The 26,155-nt window shown below is 42.3% G+C and overlaps 1 protein-coding gene across 1 annotated transcript in view; it reads right to left on the bottom strand.

Annotated features, from left to right (window-relative positions):
- The window catches only part of SLC18A3 (solute carrier family 18 member A3), a 4,184-nt gene extending 2,767 nt beyond the window's left edge, over positions 1–1,417 (bottom strand). Inside the window, exon 1 of the mRNA XM_014309237.2 lies at positions 1,413–1,417. Coding sequence (XP_014164712.1) covers positions 1,413–1,417 — 5 coding nt within the window. The remainder of the gene's footprint in view (positions 1–1,412) is intronic.
- Positions 1,418–26,155: the final 24,738 nt, after the last annotated feature.

Raw genomic sequence — 26,155 nt, 5'->3', positions numbered from 1 at the left:
CGGGAACGGGGCCGGCAGGGCTGGGCTGAGCCCCCCGCCTCAGGGCGGACGTGAGACCACGAAAGCTTCATTGGAAATCGGAGAGCAATACAATAACTGTCTTCCTGCTTGCGAGCGTGTTTCTGACACTCAGACAAACGCCAGAGAAATAATCCTTATGTGCTGTTGTGTTGCACACTGCCCGCATTTTGTCGGGCCAGTGCAGCAGCTGGGAGAGCTGCGGAGCAAGGGGCCTTGCCCGGTGCAGACACTTTAGTATATTGAGAACTACTCCTTAGCACAAAGCAGCACATCTGTACTGCTGTAGCAGAAATGACGTGTGGGCTGATCCAAGGAGGATCTCTGCAGAAGGCTGTATGAACTAATCCCATCTCTCAGCCAAGCGGTTCCTGAGTGGATGTGGAGTTTGGGCAACTTCATTTGCTTGCGTAGCCGGGTTTCCACAGCTGAAAGGGAGATGATTTATCTGTCAGTAGCTGTATCTTGCTCTGTTGCGGGAAAACATTCTAGATGGCCAGAAACACTTAAAGATAGATCTCTGCATGGAGTAGCATACAGATCCAATTGTGCTTACACAGAAGTGGAACCTTAGAGAATATTTAAAATAACAATAGTCCAAGACATCTATATTGTCATTGTTACCATTGTTACTCATTTACTATATCCGCTGTAGAACTGCAGAAATGCACCACTGACAATTGGGATAAAGCTCTTGACCTGGGACTCTAAATAAGCTATAACCCCAAATGCTTCAAAAGGTAATTTCAGGGTGTAGAAGGAAAGTGTCTGAAGGAATAGAAGAGTCTAACTGGATGGGTACTGAGCTAAAAGCCAAGGCTGCTGCACTTTGCTGCACGGAGTCAAGTCAATTGTCACCTGTGAGACTGATTTAGTTGGGAAAAAATCAAACTAAACACTACAAAGTCCATCCTCCTCTGATTCCTCAAACAGACCCTGGGGTAGCTTCTTGAGAACGTGTTTCTGCACAGGACTGTGAGCATGGGAGCAGCAGCTACCCAGATGATGAGGAAATGGCTGAAAGATGCACCTCCTGTTTGGGATGGATATCACGTTGCGGTAGGCGGTAATGGGTTGGGGGCAGATATGACTTTGGATCGTTGCTGTGCTGCAGTCAGGAGTATTGGAATCTTGGCTCTCGCCTGATGAGGCACTTTATTTGATTAAAGTTTCCCTTTTAATCAGAGATATGGTCATTTCCCGTCTCTAAAATGGAATCTGGCTCTGGGGGTCATGTCTGGATAATAAAAGGACTGGTTCTCTTTTCTCATGGGAGTTCATATCGAATTTATTACCATCAAGAGAAAGCAGAATTATACTTGTAAAATGTTGCATAATAAATTTAGCTTCCTTAGTAAATCAAATCAGCGGATACCCTTATCTGCAAGAGATGCGTCATCGCTACATGAGCTTTTTTGACTAGACAGAACTAATGGGGAGAAAATGTACCTTCAAGTGTGGTCAAAGTTGATGGACCCACAGTAAATTAAAGTTAAAAATGTCTCCCTGGTGTTTGGCTTAGAAATTTATAATTACATTTGGGAAGGAACTTTAAGGTGAAATGAGATGACTTTTAAAATTTTGTGCTTTTATCCCAAAGCCAAGAGATGTGACAATTATGTAGTTTGCGAGGAGGAATGCGGAGGAGGTGATGTACTCCATTTGTCCTCCAGTGCAGAACAGGCGGGTTTGGAAAGCCACTGTTAATATCAAGGAGATAGAAAAGATTTTGGATCTGTGTAAAGAACAGGGATGACTGCTTTCTTTGTTCTAGATGCAGGAAAAATAGCTCAGGATGACTGTTTGGGAATAAAAAGAAATTTATTATTGATTCTAAAAGAGCCCATAGCCCAGGAAGAGAAATTTTACTTAGGATTTTGAAGATTTCAGAAAAAATCCTGGAAAATGTGTAACAAATATATATATATATATAAACTTTTATATCTGATGATTATATCAGTTTAAATTGAATGTAAGGGTAAAGTGGCATTTAGTATGACCAATTGATCACATTTCTAATACTCAGCTTAAAAAGGAGACCTACCTGCACTGGGAATTTTGGAAAAAACGAGAGAGGTTTCTCTCCAAACATCAAAATAAATATATAAGTAGTTAAACAGATAAAATTACTTGTGTACAGTCTGCTCTCGGTTGTCCTACTACCTACTGAATTGATAGTCCTTGTGCTTTGAAATGACAGTTGTTTTTGATGCTGTATCAGGGCAATTTTACAGAGAGAAAGAGAGAGAGAGAAGCAACAACTGCTGTGATGCACTCTGCTGTCAGGAATGGAACGGAGTTAATTGTGCATCCTTAGGAGCCTTTCTTTCACAGGAGAAAAAGTTTTTGCAATGAGGTGTCCAAACACAATGAGTCAGAGAGTTAAGAGTCCTCCAGGTCTGCAAAATGTTAATACTCCTAATAACCTGAGTACTTAATGTCTGCAATGGAGAGCTTGCCCTCTTCAGGGTATGGCAATACTTTTTAGCACTTAGGACTGAACTAATTATGTGTTTCTTTTTTGATTAGAAGACCTGCTAATGTGATTCTGCCAAATAGGGGAGGCTCACCTACTTTGACAAGTATGTTACAATCTTTAGAAGTGTGGTAGAGGAAAATGGAAGAGATAGAAGGTAAGGTCCATTTTCAACAACTTAATTTCAAATGCATTTTTGTGCAGAAAATGGTCAGGTTGTCAAATGGCAGCCAATAAGTTCTTGTCATGAATGTAATTTTAGAGAAAACAACAGGTATTTTGCATTATCCATTAACATACTGCTGTATGTCAGTAGTAGCTAAGGTTCCTGCTCTTCCTGTTGAGCTCTAAAATCTTTTGTTGCAAAGGCAGATGGACACAGTACAGACAGAAGCCCATGAAGCACATAGAGGAGCTTTGGAGAGCAGAGGAAAGAGGGAGTCCTGCCAGTGGCTGGTGGTGCCATGAGGTGGCACTGGGCAAGGGCATGCCAGGCAGGGCTTGGTGCCGTGGTCCTGCTTTGGATTCTAGCTGGGCTGGTTGGCAGTTTTGCCTGGACAAGCCTTAGCCCCTCCAACCATTGGTACTTTGGTGGTTAGCAGGATTAGCCACCAGGCACAGCCTTCTGGGGAGACCACGTGTCTTGTAACTCTGTCAGAAATTCTTGTGCAATACAGGTGTAATGTGGGATGGAGGCTGTACATGACAGTGTGCCCTTCCACTTCTGTAAAAGCTTTGTTCTATAGGAAAACTGCTTTTTATTAATGGTTGTCATACTTTGAGGAATGGTAAAATGATCAGGGTGGGTTTTTAAAGTTAATGTTACACCCGTACTTCATGCTGCTTCACTCTTTGGAAATAGTGCTTAGCAAGAAAGGAAAAATAGCTGAAGATAGGGAAAATAAGAGAAAAAACAATTCAAGGATTTGTGTCTAAACTTATGTCAGTTCTAGCAATAGTTGATGTTCTTGATAGTTGTAATAGACAGTTCTTCATTTAGAGTTAAAAGAAAGACAGTAAATGATGCCATATCTTCCAACTCTAAAAGTACAGGGTATTCTCTATGACAGAGTCATTTCTGAACATGTAAATAGCTCAGTGAATGGAATTTCCACTTTCCCTCTTAGAGAATACTTATCTGTCCAATAAAATTCAGGGCTTGAGTAGTCTCCTGAAATTCAGTTTGAAATTTCTTTTCCTGTTTTGTTCCTGCTAAACCTATGTCTACCATGTGCATCACCTCAAACCACTTTTTTCTCTTCTTTATATTCTTCAAACATTTGCTGTGTTAGTCCCAGACTACACGAGGATGACAAGTGGCATTGGTCTTTGAGATGCAAGAAACAGCTATAAAATCTGGGGAGATGCTGTTTCTCCCAATGACTGCTTCTCTTCCTAGTTCTTGTCCACCATTTTTGTCCTGTCATGTCTTTATCTGCTCTTTTGTGGAAGGCTATCAAAATGTTCTCCAACCAACCAAGAACAAAAGTCTATTTTCCTCCAAAGTTATCCTGGTTTTTGTCTTTTCAGTTGTAAAAATACAGAATCTATCCTTGCTCCAAGACTCCTCAAGTTCATTTCTGATCCAATTTTGCAGGGAACAGGAGCTGAAAGAATGTTTGGATGCTCCTGATTCTTAACATCCTTCTCCACTAGCTCAACTTTTGGGGCTTTGCTGCAGTCCAAATCAAATTTCTCATTGCTTAACAGCCTTTCAGAACTGTGATAGCAGGAAACACATCTTCCACGTGCTCACAAATAGTTTCTTGGGCTTTAAAAGTGCTGTCAGATTGGTGATTTGGTTTGCTGACTGTTCAAATGTGCATTTCCATCATGCTGGACATTCTCCTCATGCTGACTACAGAAGAAAGATATATCAAAAAACCTGTCAGATATTTTGGATTGGTAATCTGCAAAGACTTTCATTTGTCCAAAGCAGAATGAAATAAATGTGAATGTTTTACTTAAATGGGGAGGCAGATATCTTGGGAAATAATTAAATATACGTTTGAAAGACATATTGTAAGTGACATATCCCAGTGACAGGATACAAGTCAGCTTGCATCTTCTAACTATTTAAGTAAAATTTCACTGTCAGGAAAAGCTTAGGCATCTGGCAATTTTCTAATGCCTTTCTACAAAATTATTGCCAACGAGAAAATTCTAAATATGAACTAGGCATTGGTGTCAGGAGACAAACAACAGAAAGTTGTATTGGGTCCTACTTTCCCATGTGACCTAAGGAAATCAGAAAAAAATAAACCTAGATAATTACTCATGTACATCTAATGCATTTAAATATCTAAACCTTAGCTATTTACTCATGTTCATATCTTGTATGTTACATTTGTCTGTGGCAGCATTTGCCACCAGACTTGCCCATCTCTTCCCAGTGCACTGTTTAGCTCATAACAAATTATATTTCTGTAGCTTTCATCCCGTGCCTTAACATTTTGAATAGCTGTGGCATCTCAAAGCATTGAAAAGTGCTTGTAAAGAAGTGGAAATAATGCTCCTTTCTACAGCATAGATAAAGCCAGTGGAGACTGAAGCCACCTTGAAGGTCCTTATAGGTGTGTGGGATTAGTATTCACACAAATTTAGGAAGGGAAATCAGGGGTGCATCATGCTTTCCACCTTAGGAGGTTACAAGACTGATTCTTAGCCTGAGGCTGGTCTTGGGATGGCATGAGTCACTGGTGTCACTGTGAAGCTGCTGTTGGAGTGAAGGCTTGGAACTGGTTGTCAGTAGAGGCAGAAGAGCGAAGTTGGTAATTTTGTGGTGCTTTTTTTCACTGGGACTATCTGCTGAAGTCTGTGTTTCCACTGCAACTTCAGAGCAGTGTATAAGTCCCTATGTGGCCTTTGTCAGCTGGGGGCTCTTCTTTGCAAGGTTCAAAGGGGCTGTGACTCCTGCTTTTAGATCTATCAAAGCAGCCTTTGGTATTTTTAAATAAAGTTGAATAACAGTCTGTACTTAATAATACATTAGGCTTTTTTTTTCTTCTTCTTCTTTTTATTCATGAACTATCTGAAGGTACTGGTATGCAGGTACACAGTTTGTGATAATGGGCTACAGCTGTGAGAAGCAGGTGAGCAGCATTGACAGTAATGAGCCATGGCGTGCCCAGGGGCACTGACCAACCACCAAAGGGAGCAGAGGGCACACAGGTGCAATACGTCAACATGAGGGTGTAAAAGGTTGGGCTAGAGGACAAGAAGGGTTCTTTACTTGCAGTCGTCTGCAGTGGAATGGTGTTATTCTGTATAGGCAGACACCTGAGGCCTTCTGCTGTGGTAAGGTGTTACTGTGTATGGGTGAATGCCTAAAGCCCTCTGAAATTGTATGGTGACACTCTGTGTATGGTGACTGTCTCAACTGTGGTGTGTGCTGAGACACTTGTACAGTTGTCTCTTATTTTGTTTGAAAATACTGTAAGTTTCTCTTGCATGAAGGTTATTCTTAGAGAAGCTGCTGAAAAATGAGGTGCCTGACATTAGAAGTCTGGACTACACTGACTGGCTCTCAGGGGTGGAACACCTCCTATTGCTCCCCTGCTTGGGCTGGAAGCACATGGAATTAGTGTTAGTGTCTCAGCCTGAGCATGTCTATGCCCCTCACACTGAGAAGAGTAGATCATAGGTGGAATAAACTTCATAAAAAGTGGTGAGATTTGACAGCACATCTAGTAAGTTTGTATTTAGAAATTGTACTGGAAGCTCTCTGGAGGATTTAAAAATTTAAGGAGATGAAGTGCATTTACTACTAACCTAGGCAGGACCAACTGGGGAGCAGGAGGAGAAATAGTTACAGTTTACCTGGGATAAACAGTTGAGAGATCTCCTGTTCTGAGCCCTCCTGGAAGTGGGCAAATGCATGGGATTTGCTGTCAAAATGTGATGGGACTGGTGGTGTCCCAGTTGTAATCCCAAAGAATGCTTGGTTATGTAGGTTAGATTCAGAAGCAGAATTTCAGTTTTCTTAAGCAGTTTGGCACAGTCAATGTGTGGGAGTTGTTTTGTTTGGTTGTTTTGTTTCCTTGGGTGTTTTTTTTTTTGTCCCAGAAACACAAAATTATGGGGCAAGTTTTCTTTGACTTTCAGTTAGATGGTGGCACTTGCAGATGTACTTAATTCTATTTTAATGTACCCAATTGTTTTAATTGTGAACATGGCAACAGAATGGAAAAGTACTTTTGTTCTGTGGGGTATCCTATTTTTTTTTCCACAAAGCTGCAAGTTTTTATTGGTACTGTTGAGAACTCTGTTTTTCAACTCATACTATATAAGCATTATGTATTTTATGTATTTCATGACCTAAACTGTATGTATGGAAAAGAAGGCTGCTCTGTGCAGGTTTCTGTACTATGTGCACATCCCTTGAGTAAAAGGGAAATGCAGGGAACATGCAGCAATGAGCTAAAGGGTGTTGAACATACACTGTGAAGGAAACTGCTTCTAATTGGAGATAAATGAGGTTGCATTTGAAGGGAACTCTTTACCTCCTGACAAGATTTTAGGAGTTCAGTGGGCTCCAGTGATTTCCTAACAGTGAACTTTTAAAGAGATTTTCCATTTCCTTGATTGCAGCTGTATTTAAAGAAGATGGCACTTGAGAATTGAGAGCAGGAGGCAGTGACCTTGCCTTACCCATAAGGGCAGTGGAAAGCACTGTTCTTGGAGTGCTGTAATTCTGCTCTCATTGGGAGGCTGCCTTTGATTTCAAGGCAAAGGGCTGGAGCTCCCATATGGGAGACTGCTGTCCTGCATCTCTCACCGTGCATGCATTAACTGGAGAGCAGGCATCAGATTAATGTCCCTAGTGCTGTCATAAATCAATCTGTGTATGCTTAAACAAGTTACATCAGCCTAATGGGAAAAGATGTGGTGAGACAATTAAAAGAATTAACCCAGAGCAGGGGGGTCGATAGCATGGAATAATCTGTTGCTGGAGTGTGACGCCCAGGCGCCATGGCCGCTCTGGCAGCCAGTCCCTGCAGGAATTGAACCCCAGTCTCTCTCATGGGAAGGCTGATGCATTTTCAGAGGATCTGGCAATGGGGCTCTGGGGTTTCCAAATGCTTGAAGGCTGATGAGGTTTAATTATTTTTATTATGAATTTTTATTGCTCTGAGGTGGAAAGCAGCTGTGTGTGAATGAGCTCACTAGTGCATGTGTAAATAAGCCAGCTCAGAGCCTTCCTGCCAGTGGAATCAGAGCATAAGCAATAGGGTGCAATCAATTTTAGTGATTTAATACTGTCTAGGTAAGCTTTTCGTCTTACTTACTGACTCAAGAAGGTTGCCTTACAATACTGTTCGTATGCTTTAGTCAGTTGCCTAAATTGAGCTGTGCTAATGACTGCCAATGGAAACCAGAAACTCAGACTTCTTATTAGATTTAGTACAGTGGTCATTATGGTGAATTTAATTATGAAAAAGGCAGAGGAGAGTTGCTAAAAAAAGAGATGGGTTTGTTTTCTTTACTTCTCCCCACCTTGTGAAAAGTCAAATTGACAATGCATATCTATCAGGCTTACAGTCTTGGAGAAAGCATTGCAAGCTCCTAGTCAAGTTCAAGACAGTTGCACAGGTGCCTTTGAAAAATGAGCCTCTATCCTCCCCAGCCAATATTCAGTACCTGAATTCAGTTCAGCCACACCCTGTGTGAGTTAATGGAAGCTTCTGCTCCTCCTTTTCCCTTGGGTCTGCTTGTTGTTTCCTTGGAAGGTTTCTTTTCCATGGGGCTACTTGTGCCTGGAAAACACAGTCAATGTAATGTGCTTGGGACCAATGTAAATCTCCTTCTTTCCTGCCAGTGCAATGCAAAGAAACTCAAACTGTGTGCTGAAACTCAGGGAGTTGTGAGACTTTCTGTCACACAGGTATGTTTCAGAGAAAGGCAAAGGAGTGAAGAAGAAATGGAGAGCTGGTGGAAAGGGGCACTTGTAGCATTGTGTTTGTGTACTTGACCCTCTTTTTTTTCCTTTTTTTTTCTTTTTTTTTTTTTTTTGCTGTGGCTTTGTTATCCTCAGGCAGAGAAACCTGTGGTTGCAAATACTTTTCCACTTATCACCAGGCATCACCATGAAGTGTTACTGGGACCATAAGGAGGTCATGGAGTTCTCTGGAGGTGGGGGGAAACTACACCATGTATCTCAGAGCATGTGATGTTGACACTGAGCCCACCAGACCACCAAAGGCTGAAGAGTGAAGTTAAATGCCAGTGGTGTCTCCAAGAAATTAAATTATTGGCTGTCCAACCCTTTGCTGGCTAAGTGTGTCTCGGCTCAAGGCACGTCAGGTAGTGCTGGGACTGACTCTGCTGCTGCATCACAGCAAAGGCAGCAGTGAGCAGCTCATGTGCAGTGTCCTCCATTGCCAGAGGGCTGTGGCAATGGTGGTTTGAGGGAGCTGCTCCCCCAGATCATGTGTGCGACTCGATTTTTGTGTATGTTGTGCTTAGATATGGTTTTGGTGGGTTTGCTGAGGAGGGTCAGGAGCAAAGAAAGGCTCTTGCTGGCCCATGAGACCAGCAGCATGGGAATGCTATTGAGAGATGCAAAAGTAATGCTGGCCCTAGTTGCTCTGTTTTCTGCTTGCTGTTTTCAAGCATCCTGGCAGTGAGGTACGATGCAAGATACACTTTGTGGTCATTTTTCAGTGTGCCAGTTGCATATATACTGGATCTCAGTTGGGATACTCCACCAGGACAGAGCAGGGGTAAGGGTTAGTGCAAACCTGGCTTTTACCCTCCCCTAGCAGCTCTCCAGATGCATCTTCTAGCACAATGCCTTTAGCAATCATTGAACTTTTGACCCCAGTCTCTGAAGTAATGCCAAGTATGTTTAGCACACATACAAATGAAGTGGAAATCATTATTGGCTTGCTCATGACCTGCTGAAAAATGGGTCCCCTCCGGGGGCTCTGTTTGCGTTTCTCTCAGTCTCTCTGAGCACTCAATCTTTCAGCAGTTTCATGTGCTACTAACTGAGCGTCACTGTGCTTTTAATTGGATCGACCGGCCACTGCCTGTTCACGCCAAACCTTCCCCTGCCTTATATTTTCCGAGGCAGCAGTAACAGGGCTCACACCTAAGCATCCCCAGAACTCACGTTTCTATTGTACCATGTTTATCTTGTACATCCAGGTGTGACTCAGGACCACGTCTAGCTCATGTCATGCTGGGAGCTGCTCTCACCTGTCCTTCAACTAGCAAGCCCCAGGAAAAGGAAATGCAGATTTGTAGGCTGTCAGGAGGCTCTGCTGATCCAGATGACTGGCAGCCCAAATGGCAAGGTTTCTTCCAACCCTGAATTTTATTTCTCTGCTTTCCCTCTGCATGCATATATTCATTTTGTCTGGGCTGCCATGAGGATTGACAAAGCTGATCTCTTCTTTAAATGTCCATCATTGGAGCCCCTTCTCTTCAAAACAAAGAAACGTCCAAAAACTCAGAAACCTCTGAATTATTTATCTGAAATATGGGAATAAAATATATTTTTATCTTTATTTTCTAAGCAAAGCTACACATAAAGTTCGAGATGAGGTCAAAGCTCATTGAGATAATTGCTACTTATTCTGTGTAGAGAGAGAGAGATTCTAACAACTGGATTCTTCCTTGCAAGAGTCTCCTTTTGCATTTGCATGTAAATGATTACAGAAGGAAGGAAATCCCAGTATTCACCTCGTCACCTTATCCTGCATTTCAGTTGAAATATCATGAATAGTTGATCCTTCCATTTTGCAGTTTTGGATGCCTGCCTTTTTTTTCCCCTGTTGTACTGTTTTAGTAAATGGTATTTTCTTCTCCCAAATGTGTTCTTTCTGATGGGCTGGGGAAAACACTAGAATAAATAAGAGAAGGCTTCACTGAAAAGGAGTAATGATCAACTCATTAAAAAGGGTAAATGAAACAGCCATGCTAAGCTTAGTGAAAAAAAAGTTAATTTTTTTATTTGTTTCTAAGTTCTTTTCTGTCAGTATACCGCAGCCTGTGTTGAGACAGCAACTATTCCTGGCAGAGCATCATATGTTTGCATGCTGTTAGTATGATTGATTGGCAGCTGTGACAGCAAAGCCCTTTCCTTCGAAGAGCTGGCAGGACTGCAACTTGATGAGGGGATGTGGCAGACCAAGGGGAGCAGGGCCCTGGCTCTTCTGTCCCTGCTCTGCTCTTTGCTGCAGTCCTCTTGGAACTCCTGCCATTGTGCCGAGGGGCAGCCGGAGCTGCGCCTGTCCCCAGTGCTGCTCAGTCTGCGGGCGGCTCAGGGCTGCTCTGGAGCAGCACATTTACTCGCTGGTCTCAGCCACGTTTACTGGCCGGTCTCAGCAGCCCCTGAACCTCGCTTTCTCCATGTCACGGGACAGATCCTCTGCAGCCGTGACAGCCGGAGCAGCACCGGCCCCAGGGTGGGAGGGGAGCGGAGCGGCTCTGGAGCGGCGCGGGAGGGACTCGGGCTCCTGCTGCCCTGAGCCTCCTGCAGGAAAGCCGGGCTCGGAGGCTCTCTCTGCTGCCGGTGTGCAGGTGTGGATTTTTTCCCCCGAGACTGCAACTGTGCGAGAGATGCTTTCGATGGGCAGCTTTCCCTTGCGCTCGGGCAGGGCTCCTGTCTGTGCACCGGCTCCTGAGAGGACTTTGTCCAGAGTAAAACCCGCCAAGCTGCTGCCTGTGCCATCCGATAGAAGGGCATCCCTGGAGTCGCACAGAAACGCTGTAGGAGAGGCAAGGTGGCAGCGTGCATTTCAGAATTGCTGGAAACCAGCTGAGGATTCAGCCACACCCCCGGTTTCTCTAATGTCACCTTTATCCTTGGAGATGATGTGAATAAGTGGTAAGAATCAGGGGAACCCGTTCCTCTGAAATTCTGCCGAGCTTTTGAGATCCTGCTCCTCTGCTCCACATGGCAGTATTGCACATACTGCACACACTACCGGGTGCGGGATCCTTCTGAGACCTATGGCTTCAGTGGGCTTCAAAAAACCCAGAGCAGATATGCCATGGTTGGGTTGCACAAACCGAAGAGACAGGAGAGAAGAAAGAAAGTGGGTTTTTTTTCCCCTACTGTAACACGAATTAGTTATTGACTGCATCGCTCTAGTTCCAGGGATAACCTAAATTTCAGGTTTACACTGCGTGAATCGCTCAGGACCCTTCCCTGCTCGGCTCCGGCAGGCAGCAGCTAAGGACACTGGGAGCCGATTCGTGGCCATTCAATGCCACCTTCTGGTTGTAAGTGTAGCAGCGGAGCTGCTCCTAAAGGGTTTATTGCTGTCTTTGATAAACTGGCATAACAAATACATAACTTCTTTGGTGGCTTTCTTGGATAACTTTATTTAAACACATTTTTATACCAAGTAACATGAAAATTTTCCCCTGGGTTACTGTTTATATTAGAAAAAATATAATGAAGATAAGAACAAAAATATTATATTGTGATCTGCTGCCTACCTTGGAGGGTGGAGGTTCTGGAAAAGGACTTGCCAGCTTCACTACAGAAAAATCTGTGGCAGCTATTTCTGTGTATGAATTGCAAAGGTCCGATTTTCAGTAGCTAGCAACTGTTTGTCCTCTGGACATGTTATTTAGTGATATATTGCTACTAGGGCTTTTTTAAATTTATTTAAATGGTCTTTCTACTCAGCACAAGGGGACTCCTTCCTTACAAAAAAACCCTCAAAAATACACCCCAAAACCCCACAAACAAAACAAAACAAAAAACAAACAAAAAACCCCCCACAAATAAACAAAACTGAGTTACCTTGCAAGAACATGGTAAATAAAGGATTTTCATGATCTTCTCTTACTATACAGTCCTATGCGTAAACTTTTCACTGGCTCCAACTAAAGTCAGTAAAGATTCTGACTAGAATCCGATGGATATGACGGGGTTAGAAGAAATTACCTGTTAAAGGGGAAAACTGCTCCTCTGTGTTTACATTTGGGTGATGGGGGAAGATCTCCGTGGTGAGACTCTGCAGGCTGTTTGCTCGTGGATGTTTCCCCGGCAGGGGGTGCAAAGGTAGCATGTGTTTTGGGGGAAAAGCCCTTTTCTTCTTCAGGCTCACATCTCTTATCTAGTGCTTAGCCTTTAAGGAAGTTTTTAATGACAAAGGAGAAAGAACACAGAAGATGCAGCGTGTCAGCAGATGGAGAAGCATTATTTGATAAAATCTAATTTCACTTTACACGTATGCCAATCACAACAGGAGATGCAGCCTGGCAGGGAATGGGGTTACCTCTATTTACTGTAACTAATTTCTATTTTCTAGGGAGTATTTTTATAAACAAAACAAACACTTCTGCGTGTGTGTTTTTTTTGTTTGTTTTTTTTTTTTTTTTTGTGGGAAAAGTATTTTATTTTCATGTCTGAGCTATGGAACAGCTTCTGCCTTTTCATTCTTTTCACAAACATCTGATGGCACCTTTTGCATGTAAAAAACTTGCTTTTCTGAAATGAGAAGGAATTCAGTTATTGGGGCATACCAAAAAATTAATTTGACCTTCGGGGTGACAGAGTGCACTTATTTAATGTTTCCTCTTGTTTCTTAGAGGGTTTGATATATAAACTTCATTCTCTATTACTTACCACTATAAACCCTGATTTGCTGCTTTAGCAAGCGTTGTTCTTGGCTGGTGTATGCTGTCACTGAATTCTGCACACAAACATTAGCTGTGTGATTTGATCTCTCTGAGACTCTGATGGCAGTTTTATATGTTTAAAAATTTTTAAAATTAATGTCATATATTTTCACTAGATTATGTATAGGTAATGGTATGTATGTAGTGGTAGAAGTATTTGAAAGAATTAAGAAGTACAAGGTAGTGTTTTTAACATGAAAAGTAAAACATTCCTTGACAAATGCTGGTATCTTCATGCTTGATAGAACATTTAGCAACTTAGGAGCTACCTTAAAGTTATTGGCTTCAACAGGCATTTTGCAGGAGGAAGTCCTGGTTTTGTACTCTCTAAACGCTTCATGAGGATCCTGATAAAAGCTTCCTCTCTCCGAGGATGTGTGCACTATGGTTTATGATCAGTGGGTCAAATATTAATTTAATTCACTTGTGACATTGCCTTTTTGGGTCTTTTTCTTATTTTTTGCCATTGTAATTCCAGTAATGCATTAAGATTATGTCAGTGAAGATGGGTTACAATGTTCAAATGATTTGTTTGGTGAACAGCAAACAAAACCATAAATCTTAAAAAATATAAGAAACAAATTTCTTCCTGGCAGAGTTCTTTTCCATTAAGAGTAGTCTGCTCAGATGCCTGGGTATCAGCTATCTTTATTTGTTCCCAATTTGTCAAATCCAGATTTCAGAGTAAAATCCTTAGCATTTATGCAAGAGCACAAAGCAAGTGGCAGCTGCTGTCTGGGCTGCTCAGAGCTGATTAAGCTGCAGTGAGGTGTGTGCTGCCAGTGGCCACTGGCCTGAAGAGACCGGATCATGAACGTTCCTCCAGCTTGTCACACTCAGCTCTGTCCTGGAAGTCTAAAATAAATCACAAGCTGAGCTGTGGCCATGCTCCATAGGCGAGGTGCTGAATGCAGGAGCCAGCCAGGCTTTTAGAGGTTTGCACTGTTTTGTAACTACACCCTGAATGCACCTCTGTGTCTTTGCCTTCTTCCAAGGAATATGTTCTGTATTTTCAGGCACCCCTTTGGTTCTGTTCTTACCTCTCTCTTTTCATACAGTCTGAATGGGTGCTGAGGGAGGACACCCTGGTTTCTGCAGGAAATCATACAGTCCCCTTCTAATTAAAAATCCTACAGAAACAGCCAATGTTTCTACTAAAGCTTCAGCAAAGACTGAAGGAAATGGAAGGTATCCCCTATTGAGAGAACATCAAAGCAATTTCTGAAACTGAAGATATAATTATGGCAGGGTCCTGTGGCTTTCCTTTCTCATTGCTTGGCTTTCTGCCATGTTGTGCTGTCAGCCTGGGACTGACGATCTCCATTCAGCAGCTTTCTTCTGTGTAATATTATTTTCTACGAGGAGACACAGTGCTGAATGACTTTCCATTTCCCAGCTGTGAACCCAAGTATCTAGTCAGCAAATACTCGATGAACTGTGTTTGGAGATGACTTGTGGTGTGCATTTGAGCTGGCAGTGGTGAGAGGAGAGAGGCGATTTCCACACTTGACCCAGCAGAGGGCATGAGCTGGCTCCTGGGATTCATGCCAGATCCACCCGCGTGTGGAAAGCACAACTCATTGCTTATGCATCGCTGTGATTTCTGCCACAGATAAAACACGCTAGGGCGTGTGTTTTGGGGTTTATCACACTTCTTAGGTGATTGAGGTCCGGGGACAAGCCGAGGTATGTGATAATTGCTCAAATCCACTGCCGGGTGGATCTTGCAGTTTGAGTAGATCATGCCATTTCCTTCCGAAGTTTTGGATGCTGCAGCAAAATCAGGTGCTACCATTGCTGTGGGGAGGTGGGATACCCAGAAAAGGGGAAAGCCCTGCTCAGAGCACGGCTTCAACCATGCAGGAGTGAAGGTGGCTTTCATCAAGAGCTGGGCTGGCCACATCATGCTGCATCTGCTCCTCCTGTTGTCAGATCTGCAGCAGCTGTCAGGAGGAGCTAACGTGATTATCCCCAGGATGAGATAACCTAGAGGTGACTTCTTCCTTTCCTGCTGTGACAGGTGATGGGAACTGACTCTTCACCTTTGGAGTCACACTGATGGAATAGGGTTTCCTTCAGGAAACTAAAGATGGGAACCATAATTGTGTTGTGTCACTTCCCATCTCATTTTCCTATATCTTGGATCACCAGCCCTCTGCTCTGAGCAGAGTTGTGAGTGCAGTGGGACAGTCTCAATCTGTGATTGAGAGAGCAGCCCCAGCTCCTGGCTCTGTGGGGGCACCTACAGGTTGGAGATGTTTGATGGGACAGGCACCAATCCTCTTGAAGGAGTTTTTTTGTTTTATTGTCTCTAATTTTGAAGCAGTATTTGTATCAAGTGTTGGCAAGGTTATATCAGTGTCAGAACAGCAGGTTTAGACAATGCTTATTTGTAAATGAATATTATGTCAATTTATTGGTCATATTTGAAACAGCAGTGTCACTGCCTACAAGAAGGCCTGTGAAGAAGTTATGGGCTATCTAGAATACCTAGACTTGGTCCTGTGTTGTCTGTAGGGCTGAAGTGTGGTGGGTAGATAAGCCTGCAGTGCAAATCAGAAGATCATGTGCAAGGAATTAGGAGAAATAAATCTAATTATTACTCCTGCAAAGACTGTTTTCTGTCTCTTGATTCACTTTTTCCATCATATGCTGAAACAAGATGAGTTGTCTGACATATTGGGGGTCAGTATGATTTTGTAGAGATTTGATTTTTGATGTAGCATGCTTAATTACTATAAAAAGGTTTTGAAGACTTTGAAGAGGAAAATAGTATTATATGGATATATTTGCTAACAGATCTCAGTATTTTGTAAAAGATCAGCATTATGTTATCTAAGGGAAAATGGCACAAAGAGACTTTGACCATCTAGTGACACATAATATTATACGTGCTCGATAAATCAGGTAATCTGTGATCAGAGCTAGTCTCTGTACATTGCAGCAGACCTTTGAAACCATCTTTTAGTCACCAATGATCCTTCTGCCTCAGTGCTTAATGATAGTCACACAGAATTATCTGTGGCAACTTTTGAGGTTCACTGTAATTCACACAGAATCCTATAAACAATTGTGTGAATCATAAAATCAGCTAGGTTGGAAAAGATCTTTGAGATCATTAAGTCAACACCCTTGAGAGCACAGGGGAATGAGGCACCCAGCTGGGCTTTTCTTAACTGGTCATGCTCTCTACCAGCCCCTTTCCTCGGGGAGAAAGAGGAATTTGTATTTTCTGCTTCAGAGGATGAAATTAATTTTGTAAAGTGCAGACTGTCCAGGCTTGCCTGAGGTCTGCTCACAGGGAGCAGGCTGTGCCTCTGGTCAGATGGCTTGTAGAAAAGCTCAGCTGTGGGAAACAGTGTGATGGTAATGAATGAGCCACAAATCTGCCTGTGTTACTGCTGTGGCCACATCATCCCATTTTCAGTGTCTGTCAGCATAAGTTTTGCCCCAATTTCTTGTCTGTTTCCCTGTCAAACAGTCATTCCACAAATGACTCTATGGAAAAGCTAGATTAAAAAGTCACATAAGCTGCTTTAGCAGCCATTAGTTTAAATACACTCAGCAGAGTAAACATTCATATGCCAAATCAATTCAGTAAATGGAGACAGGTCACTGCATTAAATGGACTGGTGTGTACTCAGGACACCAGATCCCCTCAGCAAGAGATGCAGGGACTGTTCTCTCCCTCCAACACTACTCTTATTAGAAACAGTGTATTGGAGAAATTGTTTTGTCATTACTTGGAAGTAATGACAGAGACCTGGTTAGAGAGGTCCCTAAGAGGTTTAATACATCTCCAGGACTGGGAGGATGGTCCTTGCTAGCAAATGGAGGTAATTCCCTGTCTTTGGCTCCCTTCCCTACATGCATGTGCTTCTGGAGTGAGAGACAGCCTGGGAAACTAACAGCAGTACAGACTGCCAGTGCCTTTCCTTTCCATGGGTGCCATGGTAGGAGAAAAGGGCTTTTCTCTTGGAGTGCTTGGACACTTGCACTTAAGGAACAATGATGGTCTCAAACAGCAGCATGGGCAGTCGATGCCCTGCAGTCATTGAGATAAATATGTGCCTGTGCTGTGCCTTAGAGACCCTAGTCCCAAATCCTGCCACCAAGTGTTGTGTCCCTGTCCTGGTGGGCTGTCGAAAGGGCTTGCTAACACCTTTGGCAGGTTACATCTGAGTGTGTACCCTGGAGTGCTCTGAGCATGTGCTGGGTTAACAGAGGCTGTGGGCTTTGTATTTCTCTTTCTGTAACAAGAGAGAAATAATATGGTAGGAATATTGACTCTTCAGAAAAAGCAGAACCAAGAGATGCCCTGTGATTTTTGTTTTCCTGCCTGTGAGATTATCACAGGCTGAGCAAATCAAATGGTCACACATCCTTTTGCCTCTGCAGTGTATCTCCTGCCTGAAGAGGCTGTGAACCCCCAGCAGAACCTGGCAGCCTCTTGCAGAGGTTAAACAAGTCACTCCCATATTTGTACATGAGTTTATATGTGAGGAGTAGCACTCAATACTCCTCAACACACAGACCTGTTGTTTCATGACAAATAAAATCAATTTGACATGAGTTTGATTTCAATGCTGTCTTGAGGGGAAGGTGAAGAAAAATCTAATGTGAAATTGATTAATCCCTATTCATTCCATGGTAAAAAAACCAAACAAGCAACAACCAAACGACAAAACCCAAACTAAACAAAAATGAAAAAAAAAAAAAAAACCAGAACAAAACCAAACCAAACAAACAAATACCCAAAAAGTCCAGTGCTCTTGTGAGAAGACATGCAGCACTGGTGACATTAGGAAATGTCTGGGTATTGGCTAAGCCTAAAATCTTAGTGCAGTATTAAAGAAATAATATTTTCACTACACTTTCAGTTTTGAAGTGTTTTTTTCTGACAAAAAAAGAGCTAACTAGGAAAAAAAAAAAAAAAAGGACTGACTGAGGTTTCCTTGGGGCCCACTGAGGCTGCTGCAGTGATGGGAAATGTCATTAGGCAACCTCAGGTGTGCACCAGCTGTGAATCTTCTCTGGCTGTGGGCATAGGATGGGGTGACTTGGCATAGAGCCACTTATTTTCCCCCTCTGGTGGAAGTTTGCCCTTTCAGTGTACTCTGGTGATGGTAACACAGGACTGAATAAAGAGAAGATATGCTGGCTCTTCACTATTACTGGCCATGGCCCCACTAGCATAATAACATTAATCTCTTTCTTCCATTTCTGTAAGACTGGGCTTTCTTATGTTATGATGAGGTTTTGGCTTTTGTTTGTAAGAATAAAGAGGAGAGCAAAACCTTAACAGCCTCCTTCAGCTGGAGTGACTTGTTTGTACTGTAACTGTGCCATAGTACCACTGCAGAGCCCAAGAAGATTTAACTAACTTGTATTTCAGGAGGAAATGATAGCTTAGATATTTGCTCAACTTGCTAATCACTTTAAAAGTACCAGTGAGCACGCTTTGAAAATTCTGCAGAATGAAAGTAATCAGATTTTATTTCAAAGGGCTCAGTTTATGAAAGCCAGGTAACTTCTTGTGTAACCTGCTTGGGATCTTTGTCCATCACCTACTGTAGGGGTTTGGTCCAGAGTGAAAGAGATTGCTGAAGTCAGCAGTTGAATAGGTTTGCAAGTGCAACATAGCAAAACTGAATAAATTTCCCCTCTAAATATGTGATCTACCACTGTGTCCTTGTCTTTCACCTTTGTGTTCCCCCTGCTCTCTATGGTGCTGCTGCTCCCCTCATTTCTCAGTGAGACTGAGTGCTCCTCAGGCAGTGATACTCCTGCTGTGGTCCATGAGGTGCTCAGTCCAACCTCAGGAGGCTCAAAATAAATACCTGGAGTTTATATTTCCCCCAGATATGACCTATACTGGTTGCTGTCTTATTGCTCCTTGGTTGTGTAGCCAGGTGTAGTTGAAAGTGTTTTGTTTGCTCTTCTACGATGCAACCTTTCCAAAAAATAGAAGAAATTTGATGCATGAGGGTCCTGTGGGCTCTGGAGTTCCTGCCTACAGCCAGTTTGATTCTGCTTTTGATGTAGAACCCCAATTCCATTTCATCAATGTGTTTGTTTATTTTGCTGAGATTTCATAGCTTTTTAAACAGAAGCTCACCACATGTTTTGGTAGTGGCTGTGACAGTACACATGAACATTTCCCAATTCATTATTTCTCCTTTGACCAGCTCTGCCTATCCTCTCCTTCTAATCTGTGTTTAACAGATGAGTGTGTCTCAATAATGAACGTTTGAGAACGTCACAATCTGTGTATGTGGCAGTCCTCCAAGTGAAGGAGGAAAACTGTGGGAAGAGTTCCTGGGTACTCACTTTACTGCTCAGCATTAGGCATCTGTTTGATTGTTCCTAGCAAGCTGAAGCAAAATGGACAGGCAGACACAATCAGATATATTTTAATTTGCATCTTGATGACGTTTCCCATGCCAGAGTAGGGTTTGGCAGTCATTCTGTCTCTGGAGTATGAAAAAATAGCAGGCTGGCTGAGAGTGGGCTTCCCTTGTCTCCATGTGGTGTTTGAAAAGGGCAAAAAGTAAGAAGTGGAGAAACTTGCAGCCTTATTAAATTTAGTGTTAAGTTCTGAGATGAACCTCTAGCTTTAATGGTGTATGGTTGTTTACTTCAGGATGGTTTGGTTTTGGGATTCATTTGCTGTTATACTTCTTAGGCAAACTGGCTAAAACAGCTGGAAAAACAGCTGGTCAGAGTGAGTGTTGTTGCAGAGGCAGAAAGAGAGCATACGGGTTAATGAGTATGTAACCTATCAATGTCCCAGGTAAATGCATGGAGTGATCTGGCCCTGGCAGCTGTAAGGCTGGCTGTGCTCAGCAGGAGCTGGGACCCCTCAGGGGTGTCCCTCTCTGAGACCTCCTGAAACCCCTGCTTTGGTCCTGAGGACATTTCTTCCTGAAGCAATTGCCAGGCAAAAGGCAGGGTTCTTTGCAGTTGTTTCACTGAAGTCATTCCTGTTCTAGGTTTTGAGCTTGATTTAGCTCTTCTCACCATTGACTTATGATGGTGGTCCTCCCCTAATTAGGGGATGTATCAGTTTTACTTGTGAAGGGTCTCATGGTGACTATAAAGAATTGTCCTGAAAAAACTGGTGGGAGTTTGATTCACAGAAATGCCTCCATGTTCAGTGTTAATGATTTGTAAATATAGCCAGGAATAAGGAGCTGCAGGAGTAGCTCCAATTTCTTTTTGTACTTTTTGGGATGGCTGTTTGCAAGGATGGGTACTGTGACCAATCTACTCATGTGTGGCAGACTAAGGGCTCACAAGCCCCACGTTTTCAAAAAGATGTTGACAATTCACCACTATTGCAGTCATCTCTTAATATCCACTGAACAGATTACTGCTTTTTTTTTTTTAAGTGTGGGAATAATTCTACTTCTTTCTAGAGGGTGTTTTTGTTTGTTTGTTTTGTATTTCTTTTCTTCTGACTGTTCCTGCACAGTTAACTGGAGTCAACTTGAGGTTAAAGCTAATTTAAACTGGAGGCTATATTTAGCATTTATGGTGCTAAAAGGATTATAGGAAAATAGATACTACATAAGTGGCCATAATCTTCTCACTGCTTGTGTTACTTGAGTGGCAGAGAATGGGGTGCCAATCTGAGATTAAAAATCTAATTTTAGGGAGTTAACAAGAGTCACATTGAAGCATAAAGGTACAGAGGGATTAAATTTTGTGGACTTAATTTTTTTAATTGAGCCCCTGACCTGCTAAAAACCTTGCAATCATATCTTTAACCAAAGCCTATGATTCTAAATTATGTACTATTTCCATACACCAATTTAATAAAATCAAACTAGACACTTCAGTTTTACCCTTGGTGGAACAGCCAGGATACATCTTCAGAGGTCATTTTTTTTCCACTGCCTGCAGCTTGGCAAGTCAGCTCTGTGCCATAATTTTTGATTGCTGGAGGCAGTAGTTAGCCAGCTCCTTGTCTGTATTCCTTCCTCCATGCCAGTGACAAGAAAGCCCAGCCTGGGATGTGAGGAAGCAGTGCAGATGGCAGCTCTGCAGCTCCAGTACTGCTCCTTGGTCACAGTACAGCCACCTCACCTAGAAAGACCTCCCAGTTAATTTCTTTTCCATCACCTGGGATGAAAAGAAATAAGAAACAGACTAGTGACAAATAATGTTGTTTGGAGCCATGACTTCATGGCTCTGTCAGGAGGGTGGGCTGCTTCTGAAAAGAGGCAGAAAAAGCTTTAAACCATGGAATTCCCATCATGCATTATAGATGAACCAGCTTCTCTGAGTTAAATTGTCAGTGCAGCAAAGGAAGGACTGGCTGCTAGCCCCAAGGCACTGCAGGAGCCTGGTGACTTGGTGAGATACAGTGCCCAGCACAGGCTTACTGGGGGTTGGTTATTCCACATTATTCCAGTCATATTTAACAGCTCCCAGCAGGAGGAGGGAGGGATCTTGCAATCTGACTGCATCCAAAATGGAAGCAAAATCATCATCCAGCAAATGTCTGAACTGGTCTCCCTTTTATTCCTGCTTGCCTGTAGGCTTTTAAATAACAATTAAACCCTCTTAATGGGATTTGTGTACCATATGGCACCTTTCTCACAGGATGACACTTTCTTATTTCTATCCTGTCATTTTTCCATATCTACAAATAGTTTTCAGCCAGAAAAACAACAGACACCATTTAGAGACATTCAAGGAGAGAGCACCATCCCTTTGGATAGTTATTTGTACATCTTTGTCTGAGGCATTGTGTTCTCTTGTGGTGGTAAATCAATGGAGTAGATTTCAGTGGTGTCCTGGTTTAACCCCTAATCAGCAACTAAGCCCCATGAGCTGTCCACTCACTCCCCCTGCAGTGGATAGGGAGGAGTTGGAAGAGTAAAAGTGAAGAAACTCATGAGTGGAGATAAAGACACTTTAATAGGTAAGACAAAAGCCACATCCATAAGCTGAACAAAACAAGGAATTTATTCAGCACATCCCATGGGCAGGCAGGTGTTCAGCCATCCCCAAGAATGCTGAGCTTCCTCACATACAAGTTACTTGGGAAGTACTTCCTTCTTCTCCCATCTGTATATACTGAGCATGATGTAATACAGTCTGGAATATCCCCTAGGTCAGCTGAGGCCAGCTGTCCTGGTTGTGTCCTCTCCCAGCTCCTTGTGCACCCCCAGCCTCCTCACTCATGGGGTGAGGAGCAGAAAAGGCCTTGGCTCTGTGTAAATGCTGATCAGCCATAAGGAAAACATCACTGTATTATAAACGCCAAATCCAAAATATTGCTGTACACTAGCTGCTATGAAGAAAATTAATTCTGACCCAGCCAAAACCAGAACAAGTGGCAAGTTCAGGCCTCTGAAATGTTATAGCAAAAAGAAGTTAATAAATGCTCAATGTAAACAGAAACTGTTGGGTGATAGGATTCTGACCTGCCTCTAGACTTGAATCCCTTAGTTTTGTTTGTAATACTCTCGTTTTTGCTGGTAATGAATTCTGAGAAAGAGTAACTGCAAAAGAACACCATTTTTATAATTTGGTCCATGTAACACAATGGTATTTCTTGTCTTACTGATGCTTGCAATGCTTGCTTCTCTTTTAATTTCCTCCTAATCCTATTTCAAAGCACTGAGGTTCAGCCAGCAGTAGTTACACAGCTGTTTGGTAGTAGATGGAGTCTTTAATTATGGGCAATGCCATGGGATTAATGTTTCTAATTTCAACTGCTGGGTGGGGTTTCACTGGAGTCAAGAACCATGTTTTTTCACTGATGCTTCAGGTTGAAATTCATTGCTGCTTCATGTGCTGTATTTATAGTTATGGCCGCTATTATACATTTGATTTCAAATGCCCTCTTTAGGCAATTGTTTCAGAGGTGCTGATACTCTGCTCTCCCCACCTGTCTATCCCACAGCAGGTGTGTCTGTCTGTCTGGAATGCTGTCCAGTGTACAGCTTCCCCTGGAGGATCCTGCTTTTGAATAAGCACCTGGTGTCTTCTAAACTTTTAGACCAGTGAAGCTGGCTAGTGTGACTCCCTTCAGCAAGCACATTGGGATCAGATCTGACTGTATCTGTGATGTGCTCCACTTTCCAAGGGCTCTTGGAGAATCTAGGGGAATGTTTCAAAATAGTTTTGGCCTTAATGTAAAAGAAAGCATTAGTTGCTTCACAAGGGTTGATCACTCCACTGCTACCCAAGAAGATATTACACTTGATTTGCATCCTTAGGAATGGATTATGATCTCTCAAATACCTGCTATCAAAACCTTACCTGTCTGTTTATGTTAGAACAGGACATAAGGTTACCCCTTCTCTCTGAGCATGAGGCCAACGTGGCCCCACAATGCTAACCCTTCATCCTTGCCAGTCACAGCCCCTGTAGCATCATTTGAGCCATTATGGAAGCATTGCAAGCACATTGATTACAGTATAGGCAGTCCTGTTTCACCAAGGGCTGAGGGAATAAAGCTGTGCACAGGGAAACTAAGGGGTCAGGGTTTACTGAGCCAGGAAGGACAACCATAATCATCTAGTCTGAAACCAGGCCAAAAGTGTCTTCAGAGTTATCTGTCTTTGTCTAAAAGTTTGCAAGCGATGGTGGTTTCACTACTTCCCCTGGAAAGCTGTTTCTGTCCTTCATTACTTTGTTGCTGGGAAAATTCCCCTTATTTCAAGGCTGAATTTTTCTGACTTCCACTTTTATTCATTGGGTCTTTGTCAGCCAGATTGGAAAGCTCCTCACGTGTGTCTTCCCCAAGAGCAATTACCTACACAGTGTGATGAAGGTATGTCTACACTTTCTCCTCAGTGAGCTGAATATGCTGAGCTTCCTACCCATCTTGTCAGAAGGCATGGGCTTTTTTAAAGCAGAGAATTCATTTGTGACACTCACTTGAACTCTGTCCAATGTCTTCAAATCCTCTTAAAATGCAGACACTAGGACAGCATTCAGTAACCTAGTAATGGTCTTGGCAGTGCTGCCAAATGATGCTGAAATCCTTCATTATTTCTGCTTCATATTATTCTCCCCCACCCATATTCAAGAATCTCATTAGTCTTTTTTGCAACAGCATTGCCCAGACAGCTTACAGTGAGGCGATTATCTAAAATGACCCCTAAATCCTTTTCTGAGCTCTGTTTTTCAAAGCAAAGTCTTCTATCATGTAAATATAAGCAACTTCCATTCTTGGATCTCAAACATTTGATCTTACCAAAATGCATTTTTGCAGGTTACAACTATTTACCCTGATGGCTCACTTACCGATCTGTCTGTTAGTTACTACTCCACACAGTTTTATGCCACCTGAAGATGGGACTATAGCATAGAGAAGCAGAACAAAAGAGTCAAAAAAATGTCTCTGATTTTAAAATGTCCCTATTCAGTGGTATCTACCTATGAACTGTATTTTAAGAGCTGCCAGTAGCCTAGTATTCAGTTCATAGAACATGTTATGTGGTAATTCTGTAAAAGGTATTATTTGCTGTATTTTACTTATCCTTACAAATATCCTGGAGAAATTAAAGTTTTCACTAGGAACACGAGTCTTTGCATTTTATCCTGGAAAAAACATCATGATCTAAATTTCTTCACATCTAGTCAAGTCAAATAAATTCCAAATTGTTCAGTTGTCAAAACCAGGTCCAATTATTAATTAAAAATAATTATTCCTAATTGGTAGTACAAGAATGTGATTCTAGGAAGGTCTTTTCTGGCTTAAACAATTCAATAATGTTGAGTTGCCTAGTCCCAGGTTTTGAATCCTTGCTGAAAACAGGCTGCAGTGAAGTGGTTCAATGTGCTGACAAAGGACATTAAACAAAAATCCCTTCTCTTTTCAGATCTATAGTCTGCTTAAGGTCCTTTCCCTTACTTTCTGTGTGGATTCCACTTTGACAGAGAGCTTAGGTACCATCTCAGGCTTGGGGACCGTCCTCCAGGAGCTGCTGTATCACATGCCAAGAATCTCAATACTTAGATTCTTTGTAGATAAAGGGCTAACAGTAAATCAGTCCACTGTCTTGTCTCCATTAAGATTTTTGTTTGTTATCTATTTCAAGAGAGTTGAACCTTCCTAGTAAAAGAAAGACTTCAGAGTTCTCTGGGAAATGCAGTATTTAATCCATGCCTCAGAGGCACCATTCCATGTGATACCCAGGACATGCTCCACTCGATGAGCTGCTGAGACAGAAGCACAACTGCAGGGTGCTGATCAGCTTTAAAGTTTGAACTGGCTCTGGTTCAGTAGTGAAAGAGCTGACAAATATTGCCCCCAAAGCACTGGGTTTGCTTTTCTTCTGTTTGTTTGATGGCATTTTCCCTGCCCCATCTGTACTTAATAGCATCCTTAACCTGCTGCTTCTATGGCTGATTTCAGCACAATGGTTTCTCATCCAATGGGATAAAATTTCCTTGCAAACTGATTGTGTTTGAATGATGGGTCAGCTTATTGATAGAGAAATCAAGAATGTTGCTGTAGCACCTCAGGGTGTAGTTCAGTGGAAGAAATATTGGGACAGTGGACACAAATCAATGAACACCATGAAAAAATCTGTTTTCTCACTGTTCACCAAGAAGATTAAAAGAGTGGCTTCTCCAGCAATTTGAGCCTCCAACTGTCACCTGTCAAAATACAGTTTGTTTTCACTGTCAAGATCTAAAGCACACTGAAAGCTTAGCACTCTTGCTGTAGCCCTTGCAAGCTTGCTGTCTGTTTCCACTTGCATAATATTCTTTGTTGGTTTTTATAACATAGAATCATAGAATGGCTTGATTTGGTTTGGAAAGGACCTTAAAGATTATCTAGTTCCAGCCCCTCTGCCTTAAGCAATGACACCTTTAACTAGACCAGGTTATTCAGAACCCCATCCAACTTGGCCTATATGTAAGGGAACTACTGCTGTCTCCATTTAAAAAAATATATATGTTTGTAGGATACAAATGTTTGTCTTCCTAGAGTCATATTTTTGTACTACAGTAATTAGAATTATTTTTCAAACTTGACTTTTGACAGAATTG

The sequence above is a fragment of the Geospiza fortis genome, unplaced genomic scaffold, assembly GCF_000277835.1.
Source record: "Geospiza fortis unplaced genomic scaffold, GeoFor_1.0 scaffold130, whole genome shotgun sequence".
Classification (NCBI taxonomy): domain Eukaryota; kingdom Metazoa; phylum Chordata; class Aves; order Passeriformes; family Thraupidae; genus Geospiza; species Geospiza fortis.
This window is presented reverse-complemented; position numbering and strand designations above follow the sequence as displayed.